This window comes from Didymosphaeria variabile (assembly GCF_027946475.1).
Source record: "Didymosphaeria variabile strain IMI 356815 chromosome Unknown scaffold_8, whole genome shotgun sequence".
Taxonomy (NCBI): Eukaryota; Fungi; Ascomycota; class Dothideomycetes; order Pleosporales; family Didymosphaeriaceae; genus Didymosphaeria; species Didymosphaeria variabile.
Genome location: NW_026611627.1, coordinates 1,123,483 through 1,136,035, shown reverse-complemented (window position 1 = coordinate 1,136,035; position 12,553 = coordinate 1,123,483). Strand labels below are relative to the sequence as shown.

Sequence of the window (12,553 nt, the reverse complement as noted above, 5' to 3'; positions counted from 1 at the left end):
CGACCAGGTAAGCAGGTACGTAACCAAAACACTGAGGCCAACGGCTAGACCCACTCCGAGCGCGAGTCCGATGCCATATCTTCCGATTTCCTTTACCTTCGCGAGTTCAATAGCTGCTTTGTTCCATGGCAAAGTGACGAAGAACGTCTGGCTGTTGTCGAGCAGCCTCTCTAATGCGCCCAATAGCACGGGAAGTCAGTGCCGTACTCGGGGCCTGAACCACGCTGAGAGATAAAGAGAAATTTCTCGCCCGTGGCTAGAACTGTCGCCTATGTGAGGTGCAGATCTGGAGCTAATGCATTAAAGAAGAGGTTGTCTCAAGGTGGTAAGGGCATCGTGTTGCCGTTGGTCACATCTATCCCGGGCTATTAGCTTTCATCTCGCGTCATCCTGCCTCTCATGCGTCGGCGTGCGCATGGAGATGACACGCTGGATTCCCAAAAGAACGTGTTTTTGGCACGCCGTCCCTGTGCTCACCGAGGCCTGTCCCTCTGCGTCCATCATTCGAAACCACACTGTCACTGGGTAGTGCCTTACTTCCGAGCGCCATGTGAGCTGGTAGTTGTAATTCCAGACGATGGACACCCTACAGACTAACCCACATACTATAATAGTATCGACGTCTTAGTCAAGAATCGCTATACTATCATAGTAACTTTTCTCCACACAAATAAATGGTATAGAAAATGGTTATCTAGCAATTTTGTAAATCTATACTATAAATGCTTTGCTAATTCATTGACTGGATGGCACTGTGAAGGTCAACTACTTACTTGTCTCGTTCGTATACTGCTCTGATTCGGAGTAGCGGGATAAATTTGCCTGTTTGTAAAACACTTGCAATGTCCACACAACCATTACGCTATGTCATACTATCGGCTCTAGAGCATTGTGTAAGCGAAAGCTTGAAACGCGAAGTTCTTCGATTGTAAGCAGGTTCAAGTAACCTTAGTACAGCATTGCACTACGCTAGACACAGTGACGAAGTTACGCAAACCTTGCAGAGCTGTGGTAGTGCATTCAAAGAAATCAAATGCTGCTTCGAATGACTCGCGCATGTTTCCTTCATGTAATCTCAACATCGGAATCCTCTGATGCGAAGTCCCAGGCCGCGAAGTCCCTCCTTGTGCGACCCTCACATAGTATATGCCCCTCTCACCGTCTCACAATAAACGCTACAATGCTGAGCCTCATGGTAGTCCTTGTCAAGTATCAACTATCGAGAGCAATAGCGCGTACACTTGAGCAACCGCATCATAGCCATAATCGCGCCTTTCACACTCTACCTAGGTAGACCGCCGGCTCAATCCGTGTCCATGGACGATAGCAACGTTCACATGCACTCAATCTATGTCTGTGCCTATGTTTGGCGTGACTGAACGCGTAGGTCGGCATCACAGTTGCGGCGTGTATCGGAATCACTTGCCTTCGTACCAGCCAGTCTCTTCCACTAATTCAAGCAGTGTGAGCCACCAAATTCGGGCGCAGGCCTGGAACACCCCTGATGTGTATTTACTTTTTGACACAAAATTAAGCCAAAACAGCTCTTGCCTGTCTCCGGGTCGGTCGGTCTAGCTCTTAGATAAGTCGCATCCCTTTTCCCTGTTCCGCAGCTGGTCCGAGAGAGCCCGATCGCCGAGGAGCATGCGCACAGTGGCTCTTTCAAAGCCATTGAGCAACATGCTGCTAATTGTTTTCTCTTGTCAACTGAGTCTCCACCGGGCCTAAGCTCAGTGAATAATGTGGTTGGGGGTACCTGGTCGCCTGGAATTCAATTCTGGTGGATGAATACGATTTACGAGGAACCAAGATTGTGCGTTGAACTGGGTTAGGGTCCTCCGCGATGAGCAGAGGAGTGAACGGTCCGGGGTGGATGAACGAGAATGTACGAAACCTTGACCTGAATCGAACACCATGTTCGGGAGGTAGGACGGGGAAAGGGTGTACGGTATTCGCGTAACCACACATCTCAAGTTTCGCTCAAGGCCGCAATAGTTGAAGTTCTATCCTAAAGTCGGGGTTCGCTTATGTAGAGAGATTTATCTAAAGGTGTTCTTGCCGCTTCACAGAGTTAAAGAAGTTCAGTGAGCTCCTCAAGCACAGTCGTGGGGTTGAACGAGTGCGCAATTAAGAGGTCAAAGTGAAGGCTTCTTAGCCCCGGGTAAGAGGTAATGGAATCCAACAGCCAATTAAGCCATAGCTATGTCGAGAGAAGCTCATGCGGAAGTGAGCAAGATGCGTCAACACAATGGAAGCAGAACTTCGAATACTTGCAGTGAAAATTACTCGTACAGGAGAGTCTCAATATGCATACAACAAGTAATTCGGCCTTCTACACTTGAAGCATATCAATGGTGTTCGAATACAAGAAGTTGACTGGTCAGAAGAAGAAGTCCGGATATGGCTCGGCGACGACTTCCCCACAACCAGCCCCGATCTGATCAGATAAGATAAGCCCCTCATGTCACATAAACATCAACTCTCTTCCCACCACGCACCATGTCCACTCAGGTGTTCACGAACGCTCGCCTGTTCACCGGCTCCACCACCTCCACCACCGATTCTGCCACCGATTCATCCACTCTCGTCGTTAAAGATGGCAAGATCGCTTTCGTTGGCGCGTTGGACTCCCCAGCCTGTGACGCCTACGCGCATAACCCAGTGCATAATCTGAATGGCGCATACGTCCTTCCCTCCTTCATAGACGCGCACACGCATTTCCTCCTCCTGGGCCAATCGCTCGCAAAAGTCCAATTAGACGGCTGCACCGACCTCACAGAAATCCGGGCACGAATAAGCCAGTATGTCAAGGAAAATCCGGAGAAAGAGAGAGTGCTATGCAGCGGGTGGATGCACAGCATGACAGGCAGCGCTGCGCTCGCATCAATGCTAGACGACCTGACGGATAAACCGATATACATTGATTCGAAGGACCTCCATTCGTGCTGGTGCAACAGCGCTGCGCTCGCAGAGATGAGGGTTCAAGACATGCCCGACCCCGACGGAGGGAAAATCGAGCGAGACGCAAATGGCAAAGCGAGCGGCCTCCTTAGTGAAGCATGCGTGCTCCTCATCGTGTGGCCCCATCTCGCTAAGGTGCTCAGCACAGAGGAAAAGCTCGCGTCTCTACGCGCAGGAATGAAGGCTTATCACTCAGTCGGCGTGACAGGCTGTGTGGACATGGCTATGGACGATAATGCTTGGGATGCAATCCTCGCTCTCCGGGACGCAGAAGGCGGACACCTCCCCCTCCGCATTGCAGCGCACTGGTGCATCAACCCCGGCGCAGGCGAGGCCGATCGCCTCAAACAAGTCGACCGCGCAATCGAGCTCGCGGGTCGTTACAATGCGACCACAAGCCCAGATCTGCGCGTTGTAGGCATAAAGATCATCTGCGACGGCGTAATCGACGCCTGCACCGCCGCTCTTGCGGAGCCTTACACTACCAATGTCGCATCGCCGGACCCCATTTGGACGCCAGCGATGCTCGACCCTGTAGTCAAGAAAGCGTGCGAAGCGGGTCTGCAATGCGCACTTCACGCCATCGGCGACGCCGCCGTGCACAACGCCGTCAACGTCCTCGAGATCTACGGAAAACCAGACCAACGGCACCGCATAGAGCACCTGGAACTCACAGCGCCGGAAGACGCCGCAAGGCTGGGGAAACTGGGCATCACAGCGTCTATCCAACCCGTACACGCTGATCCGGCCATCCTCCGCGCTTGGCCAAAGCTGCTGGGTCCGGAGCGATTGACGCGCGCCTTCGCGTACAAGGACTTCGCAGATCACGGCGCTGTGTTGGCGCTTGGGAGCGATGCACCTACCGCGCCGCACCCACCGCTGAAGAACATGTACGTCGCTACGACGCGGAAATCTGCGCGGTATCCGGACGCGGGCGACCTGCCTGTAAACGAGGAGTTCAAGCTCGGGATCGTGGAAGCGGTGACTGCGGCCACACGAGGGGCGGCGTATTCATGTTTTGCAGAACAGCATGTGGGAACGTTAGAAGTGGGAAAGCAAGCGGACTTCGTGGTCGTGGATATGAAGTTTGAAGCCGAGGACTTGCTGAGCGCTCAGGTGGCGCAGACGTGGTTCAATGGGGAGAAGGTATTTGATGTAACGGAGGGGGTGGAGAAGCCGAAGATGTAACCACAGCTAGGAGTTAGCAGATAGCTGGTGGTTGTATATATCGGATATGCGCTTTGATGCGGGGCAAGGATTCGGGGGATATACCAAAGATGCGATCATAGGCCAGGGTCACGAGATACCTGTTAGATGAATATCATTCAGGACGTACAGCGTGATACCGATTGTTAAATGAATGCGGTACTTGAACGCGAAAGATAAATAGGCTATGATTCAATGTCACAAATTATTGGATATGAAGGAAACAGACGAGGTGCAGTCACATCGTACACGGACGGACAAGCTGTCCGTATCCGACCGTCCGACCGACGCAATACCCGAAGCAAGCCAACGCTGATCAGATCACGGCTGCTTTTGCAATCATGCAGCGGGAAATATGTTGATCCCAACCATGAATCAGTCCCAGAACGACACTTGTGCTGTTGAGTATGTGCGTATAAAGTATCTACCGAAGCCTCTGCTCTGCATCAATCGTAATAGACAATCATATCGTGTACGAAATTCACTGACGTCCTCCCAGGCACTAATCTCACCATCCCCCCTCACTTGGCGAACTCGTCTGATTTATACCTCCATAGCCCTGCGACGGGTCTACGAGCCACGCCATATCGTCCATCGGCACAGCGAACAGCGAATCCCATCCCGACGCATTCATTAAATCCGGGAACGCTATAGAGGGTACATTGCCATACGTCGAATACGAATTCATCGGTATCATACCCACACTCGTGGAAGCGTCGAACGCGGGGTCCGGTAAATGAGGTAAGATGTTGCTTTGGAGAGGCTGGTTCTGAGAAGCTGCGCTGTGGAGGGGTTGTTGGTGGGAGAGGGTCGCGGAAAGGGGGACATGGCTTTGAGAGGATTGTTGCGAGTGCGGTGTTGCTTGTGTGGGAGAGGGCTGGATTGAAGATTTGTACGAGGAGGGTGTGCCTGACTGCGGCTGCATGTGCGGGGGCGAGCTCTGGTAAATGTTCCGCTGGCCGCCCACATGCTGAGATTCCGGCGTGTGGGCATCCACAGCTTGCGTCATTTTCTCATACCAGTTTTGGATCTTGCGCGTGCGCTGCTCGTAGTGGTAAAAGATGTCTTTGCGCTTATCACCTTCGCCTGAGCGGCCGACAAGGGCGCCAATGCGCAAGGACAGATGCCGGAATACATGATCGATATTCAGGCGGTGCCTGAGGTCGCGGGTCTGCGCTTCTACGGTAGGCGTCTTGCTCACTATGGCGAACTTCGCGGCTTGGGTTACGCCGAAGGAGAGTTGGACCCATTCCAGATTGGTGAGAGTCATTTCAGACTTTGGCGGCAGCCATAGGTAAAGATCTAGGAACGCCTTTGCGCCTTCGAGACCTTCGGAAAGTATGTTAAGATGCATTGCGGGTGACTGTTGAAGGTTGCGTTCGAAAAAGGCGACCTGGAAGAGAAAGAGCTTTGCAGTGTGGAATTGCATGAAGAGGAGATCTGACTCGGTTAGTGACGATCAGGGCACAGGCTGGACTTGACTGACGACTATCGCTGACATCAACGCTCAAGAAGGCTCGAAACTCTTCCAGCTGCGACCGTACACGTAGATACGCATCCTCCGCATCGGCCTCCGACCCAGTGCTCTTGGCCAGTTTTTCTATGTTCTCGATGATGTTCTGCAGCCGTATGACGTGGTACAGATCTTTGTCAGTTCGATATTCTGCCCTCTGGCCTAAAGCCAAGCATCCGTCCTCGATGGACTGAGTACAAGGATATGTATTCATCTTGTCTAGTAATTTGGAGATACTGAAAATGATCAGATTGACGTTGTAGACATGGAGGGCAACCATACGTTGAGGATATGTAGAAAAGTCCTGCGGATGCACGCTGCTCTTCTGGGCCCCACGTTTGCGTCCCTGGGCTACCGACCACGAGAGGGTCGCGTTTGTCCTCATATCTCTTTTGTACGCTGACAACAGGCTTGCGGTCCAGGCGCATGTCTACTGCTATTGATATAGCTAGTTGTATGTACTGCGTGTAGTATTTCGAGCGTCCGTGGTATTGGTTCCTGAGCTGCGTCAGCAACTTATTGGGCTTCATTGCGGGCTAGACCAGTCTCACCACGCCAGCACAATCATCAAGCCTTGCAGGTATTCCAATTTCAAGCAGTCATCTCCTCCGTATAAGACCTTGTCGGTCACCATCGTCTTGAACCTGTTGCCTAGCTTCTCCTGGCCCACCAAGTCATGGAAGCTAGCAACCGACAGCACCGCGAGGAATAGGAAGGGCTTCTCATGCCGCAAGCTGGTCCCAGTTTCATGTGATGGTATTATTATGAATGGGAAGTGAGGCATCATTTCTGATTTGTAGACCTCCACCAGAGTATCCGCCTTTTCGACCGAGACGATATCCTCGTCGATAACGTCGCCATCGGAGGGTGGGCTCGACTGAGTAGAGAGTGAACCTTCGGGCAAGGGCTGCTGGACAGTGTACGAGGGGTTCTGAATGCGGAGCAGGTCCCGGACCTGTGCTTCGAGGGCTTGAATGCGTCTGTGAGGCCGTCAGCTATCGCGCAACGCTCTTGGGGATGGTGGGCTGTCGTACGAATCACGTTTCGCAGAATTGTCGCGTCGCTTTGCAGGTCGGAAGACGCATTGTTTCCCCTAGCCGTGCGCACCTGCCCAGATTAGCGCAATTGCTTTCACTACATCAGGAACGGTGCAATGCACCTGTCGCATATATCGTTCCTGTGCGTCCGGTCGCATCGAATTTTCAGCGAGAAGCAATTCTGGCACGTCTTGGAGAGCAGTACGTCCCCGCTTGTGGTTCGCACGCTACCGGCATCGTTTTCTACAGGTGGAGCGAGGGACATGGCCACGGCGTGTGCGAGCAGAGGCGATATTGGTGGCAGTCATGGATGTAGGCGTAGGCTGGCTTAGGTGCCGGCTCGACGATCGCCTCAACGGATACAGGATCCAGCAAGCTTCAAGGAACCGTGCCCATCGAGGTATTGGTACTGTATAGTGACTGTGGGCGAGTGTCGATCAGCGAGGAGGAAGGTGTTGTCGAGTTGCTGCGCTTCGCCCCGCGGCGCCGGTAGGCTAGCGATGTCACTATGCTAAGCCTTCAATACGGCTACAGGCTACATTCGATGCAGTAGAGATACGCAAATGTAATCAGGAGCCTCTGCTTACTGCCAGACCATCTACTTGATACAGGGCTATGTCATTACGACGCCCATGCATTTCGAATTGTACGCGCAAAGGGCGTTGTTGCCGTGCTCCACGGGTTGCGGCACTTGCGGACGCGGGGCGGCCCCCCACCGTATCGTCATGCTTATCACCGCGTAGCGTGGTGCATGAACCATATCTGCGCGTCAATGATACAAGACTATGATATGCAAGGCAACAAATTAGGTATACTGTGATAAAATGAGCCGAGTTGGACGAGTTGGGGTTTGTGTGGGACGGACAGTCACATGTTGAGCCTCTCGCACGAGTACAAAGGCTGTGGTGGTTCCGGTCGCCAATCAGAGGTGAGATACTATCTTCCCCATCAAGATAGTGAATATATACCATTGAAAAGCATGATCATATGGTTTGCATCGCATTACGCACTGCTGGTCTGACCAAGTCAATCTTCGGGTATCACAAATCCATCCCGAAAGCACCCAGCTGGAAGAATTGCTTCCTTTGAACGATTCCGCTGTTTTGCCCACCCAACGCCCTCAAACGCCATCGTCGTCGCCGAGTGTTTCCTGCTCGCGCTGACCCAAAATTAGTCGTCATATCGTAATCGTCCATATCCGGATGGACGATGTAAGTAGGTTCCTTGATCCTCAATCCTCCTCCATGTCTTCCACTTGTGGTTGGTTTGGGTTTACGTAGCATCCAGAGTCTCTGAAGGGATCTTCTAGTCATGCTTTCTCTTTCTCGATGTATACCGCCGTACCGTAGACGCTAATTTGCGCAAAGCCCAGAACCTCACTTTCACCGAAGGCCATGCCGACGATCGCGTTGCCGCCCCGCGAGATGCAGTCCCTGATCATGCGCTCACTGGCTTGATCGCGTGCGTTGTAGATCATGTGCGTGAGACTCTTTGCTTCACTGCTGTTGCCCATTGACTTGAGGAAGGTCTTCGTGTCTTTGCGCGCGACAGTAGTAAGGCCGTGCACCATGCCGTGGACCTTGACGATACGGTACCCGGGAAGAGTAGGCGTTGTGGCTGTCAGAACCGAAGAGGTGCGGCAATGCGGCTCAGTCTCGAGTTGCGCAGGTTCAGGACGAATTTGTGGGCTGGTGTTTTGACGCGGGAGCATCATGGTAGAGCGGCGGTTGGTCAACATCGTGGCGGTTTTTGGGTATAATGTACAATTGCGAGTAATAAGACAGATTGCTATTAGAGAAAGGAAGATCCAACTGGATGATTGGGATGGAAGTCAAGATGTGTGCAAGTAAGTGACGACGAAGTGTGACTGAGAACCTGGGCGAAGCGCGGCGTCCTTAGCTATAATAAAGCTGCCATGGGCGATGTCGTATGCGCCGTACAGCATCTTGAAACAGTGGCAGGATAATGCCTCGCGACGAACAACCTCAAGGCGACTTGCAGACAGTTTCTCGCCACGAGCGGAGCGAACGGCGTTGTTTCTTCTCCACGGCTCATGGGTAGAACGGAATTTCATCCTCTTCGCACCATGGTTCTAACGACGTAGGTAGACGTTCGCGCGGAGAAAAGCGGCGCTCGTGGTCTGCTGTGTGTTTCAGGCAGGTGGACCCGAGATACTGTGACATTAGTGCCGGTGATCGATGTCGCGTAAGTTTGACGATGCGATCTGATACCCGGATGATGCTATCGATCATATCTAATGGTGGCTGAGAGTGTCGTGGCATGGTGAAGGGGTACCGCCAAGGGACGGCTGCGCGTGTTATTTCGACTGGATTGTCAAGGAAGACATCAATGCTTATGCATTGACGAGGCGTCCCAAGGCGCCTTTGCTGAGCTTGACAGTCTTCAAGGCCGTTGAAGGTCGAGACTGTGGGGTTTGCGGCAACGGACGGCGGGAAAAGCGGGAGGCGTGTCATTTCTTCGCTTCAGGGCTGGGGCGGCCCCACGTGAGGGTCATCTTTCCCAGCGATCGCATCAACGAACTCCATTTTGTCGTAAGGCGATCTCAGTCTCTCGCATTTCGATGTCTACCTCCCGCTGATAGATATCCTGATAAGCTGCCGTCTCTCGCGCTCGTGAACTTGCAAACACCTCCGCTATGCAGCTTCACTTTCCATCTCTTGCCCGCGATACAACATTTCCGGCTGTAGATGCTGTTCGTTGACATGTGCATTTTTCCTATTCGTCTTTCAAAATTGCACACATACTTTACCTACCTTGAGGAAGAGTGTGTATCATCGCCGCCATAGGGATGTTGTTGTGGTTACAGTTACTCCCGAGGTCGTGCGATTGTCAGCAATTTTGGAAAGGGTTCGAGCCAACTGAAGGCAAAGACATCCCAACAAGATCACGAGTCTATGAATGTGATGCTTTGCTAACCACTCCATCGTTCATATTTTGGGAGCTGGACACTGGCGAGTCAGCTGATGAGGGGCAATCGCGATCGCCTTAGGCTGCTGCCTTGTCAGTGTTGACGTTCGACACCAATTCTCGCTCGACAGCCCTTTTTCTGCCGCCCTCGCAACAAACCACTTCGTACTTCCTGATGGGTATATGACAAAGCCCACCCCGACGAACATCCAGTGTTAGTAGAAGACGGCCACCATCAGGCACAATGGCACCGCCCAACCTCCTGGATCTACCAAACGAGCTACTCCTCCAACTCCCATCGTACATGAACAACATTGAGGACTTCATGAACGCATCCTCTACCTGCAAGCGCCTGCGAAATTTATTCACCAATACTCTGCCAAAGACCATCCTACGTTTAGCGTCGCGATCAGCCCCCACCTTCTTCTCCCCGCATCCGCACTTCCTTGTCCTGGCCGTAGCGCGTCAGATAGCAGCATGGGCTGTTGCATCTCAAGCAGAAAGAGAGACGCGTGTTGCGCTCCTTGTGGAAGCCTTCCGAGGCGGCATGAAAGGTGTCTTGTCCCTTGCACTCAGCGATGATGTCGAAGGTGTGGGCCTGACCATGGAAGATATTAGGAAGATGTATGAGCTGAGATTCAACATTATCAACCCACTGAATACAACCATCGATGCTATGATTGGGAGTGAGTGGTATCAACAGCCCGCTTTCTGGAATGGTGGTGCTGAAGACGCCTTCACACTGTACACGGATGTCTCGTCAGCAACCTTTCAATTTCTCATCTACGGAGAACTCTTTGGCGGCACTACGTCATCCTTCCTCTTGCCCTCGTCCAACCGTAAACCCGCCCTGAATATCGATACAAGAATCGAGTTCATCAAGTACTGTATCCCAGATTGGTCATGCGGCCCCAACAATGGTCGGAACGATGGGTTTGAGTTGTTGTCCGTGGGTCCATACGCCGAGGGCGCGGAGGATAGCCCCTACGGAGACAAACTCGAAGGAAACCAGACGGCATTAGCGCATCTCGTCGGAGGTGCTATGTTTAGAGGGACGCTGTGGAAGAGGGCGTGGCGACGGGTTCTCATTGCAGCAGGTATGGAGGAGAACGAGGATGGAAAGTGGCCAGAGGCCTGGATCCAAAGAATGCAGAGGACCGAGTTCAGGAAAGAGATGAAAATAGTGGTTAGCGACGGAGAAGAAATCGCGGTGAAAGACAGTAACACTAATAATGAGACCGACGTGACAGCAGCCGATGGTAAGGGCGAGGCATCTACAGGAGAGGAGTCTGAGGCGGATCAAGTTGAAGAAGATGAGGCTGAAGATGAGGAGAATGAGGAGAGCGACGAGGAGGAGGACGAATACGACGATAATGACGAAGATGAGGATGATGGAGATGACGAAAATGAATCCTCCGAAGATGAGGCCAACGTCTACGGACACCCGAACAACTGGCGCTTCTTCCTCTTCTGGACCGCTCTCACGCAGGTCGGCGGCCTCCAGACAATGGAAATGGTAGCGCAGTTCAAAGGGCGCGAGGAAAATCGAGATGCAGTCATGAGAACAGAATGGAAGGCTCAGATCTTGCGCCTCCGAGACCAGGTCCTTGCGCTGAAGGACGAAGATGAGCCTGGGTTCAAAGAGTTGGGGAAGAACAGGAAGCTGAAGGTGTCGGAGGCCCCGCATTTGGGGGCGGAACTTTATTGGTGCTGTGCGGGGATGTGGAATGGGTTTTGAGAAGTTTTGAATGGCTTGGTCGGCAATTGCCGATCAGACTTTGTGGTCACATCTCGAGGAGTCGCAAAAGAGACAGCAAAGGGAGGAACTGGAAACTCGTTGACTTATGAGAGGTTACATGATTCGTGACCCAAATGGCAAGGTGTGTCTTTTGCGAGAAACAAGATGGGTTATAAGGTTCCAAGTGGGACAGAGAGACGCAAATAACATCCTACGAAGTCCTCAGATCGGACTTTACTCAGGCAAGGAGCTTGACTCGTGCCAGAAATCACCCAAAACTTGGCCATACCAGGTATATCGACGTCGCGTCCACACAACCCCAGTTGCTGGCGCGCAGATATGTCCCCTCACGAACTCTGTCGTCCTATCATCAGGACAATCTGAAGCATAGTAAGGTAAGACAAGGTCTTCATCTCCCAACGCGCCGTCAAAGGTACCCCATTCGAAAGCGATCCTCTCGACGGCACTACCTCGTGAGACTACCAACTCGGTTCCATCATCGGTCTTGATCGCTCTCGCAGGCTTGGAAGGGTCCATCAAATCCAGCAGGTCCCTCACAAAATCCGCTAGGGAGTGTTCCGTTACTGGGGATGTCGTGCGTTTCATCTTATCGTCGTCTTCGTATCTTCCAATGGTAAGCTGAGAGATGCCTAGCTGAAGGAGAGATAATAAGGTCGCCGAGAATATGCGTGCAGCTGGGAATTGAGCTTCCCGAGCGCGGAAGTATGAGTTGGGAATCGCGACGGAGAGTTTTTCGATCGAGGTAATACTGGTTGGTATGCAGATTTGCAAAGGTGCAGCGTGGACCTTCACCCAGTCCTTTTGTATTCGATTCAAATATTTGATCATGTTCCGGAGGAGTTCATGTTTCATCTCGTAGTGGAACAGTCTACATGATAAGAACAGTCCTCTCCAATCTAACAGGCGTGAAACGACAGGTGGGGTCATCTGCTCGTATATCTTCAGCCGTATCTCGACGGGAAGATTGCGAAGTCGTGATTGGGCTCTCTGACGAAATTCTTTCATGCTGGTAATATGTTGCTGCTTGTTCTTCGCATGTGCGGGCTGAATCTCTTCCTCACTGGAATTATGATTGACTGGTGCAAATTCTGAAGGGAACCAGGTGCGACACTCTATTATTCTGGTATCGGCAATGGTCGGGGTTCAACA

General features: G+C 52.2%; 6 protein-coding genes across 6 annotated transcripts; 2 read left to right on the top strand and 4 right to left on the bottom strand.

Moving 5' to 3' along the window:
• Positions 1-2,499: 2,499 nt before the first annotated feature.
• N0V89_010591 (uncharacterized protein) lies at positions 2,500-4,149 on the top strand (the record flags this gene model as incomplete). The annotated part of the gene is made up of 1 exon (XM_056219333.1): positions 2,500-4,149. The coding sequence occupies one exon, from the start codon at positions 2,500-2,502 to the stop codon at positions 4,147-4,149; it is 1,650 nt and encodes a 549-aa protein (XP_056066460.1).
• Positions 4,150-4,675: 526 nt separating this feature from the next.
• Positions 4,676-6,210, bottom strand: N0V89_010590 (uncharacterized protein; the record flags this gene model as incomplete). Its single annotated transcript, XM_056219332.1, has 3 exons — positions 4,676-5,607; positions 5,654-5,916; positions 5,963-6,210. The coding sequence occupies 3 exons, from the start codon at positions 6,208-6,210 to the stop codon at positions 4,676-4,678; spliced, it is 1,443 nt and encodes a 480-aa protein (XP_056066459.1).
• A 17-nt stretch (positions 6,211-6,227) lies between these two features.
• On the bottom strand, positions 6,228-6,954 carry N0V89_010589 (uncharacterized protein; the record flags this gene model as incomplete). The annotated part of the gene is made up of 2 exons (XM_056219331.1): positions 6,228-6,635; positions 6,949-6,954. The coding sequence occupies 2 exons, from the start codon at positions 6,952-6,954 to the stop codon at positions 6,228-6,230; spliced, it is 414 nt and encodes a 137-aa protein (XP_056066458.1).
• A 1,072-nt stretch (positions 6,955-8,026) lies between these two features.
• Positions 8,027-8,455, bottom strand: N0V89_010588 (uncharacterized protein; the record flags this gene model as incomplete). Its single annotated transcript, XM_056219330.1, has 1 exon — positions 8,027-8,455. The coding sequence occupies one exon, from the start codon at positions 8,453-8,455 to the stop codon at positions 8,027-8,029; it is 429 nt and encodes a 142-aa protein (XP_056066457.1).
• Positions 8,456-9,889: 1,434 nt separating this feature from the next.
• Positions 9,890-11,383, top strand: N0V89_010587 (uncharacterized protein; the record flags this gene model as incomplete). The annotated part of the gene is made up of 1 exon (XM_056219329.1): positions 9,890-11,383. The coding sequence occupies one exon, from the start codon at positions 9,890-9,892 to the stop codon at positions 11,381-11,383; it is 1,494 nt and encodes a 497-aa protein (XP_056066456.1).
• A 234-nt stretch (positions 11,384-11,617) lies between these two features.
• Positions 11,618-12,409, bottom strand: N0V89_010586 (uncharacterized protein; the record flags this gene model as incomplete). Its single annotated transcript, XM_056219328.1, has 1 exon — positions 11,618-12,409. One exon carries the CDS (start codon positions 12,407-12,409, stop codon positions 11,618-11,620), a length of 792 nt encoding a protein of 263 aa, XP_056066455.1.
• Positions 12,410-12,553: the final 144 nt, after the last annotated feature.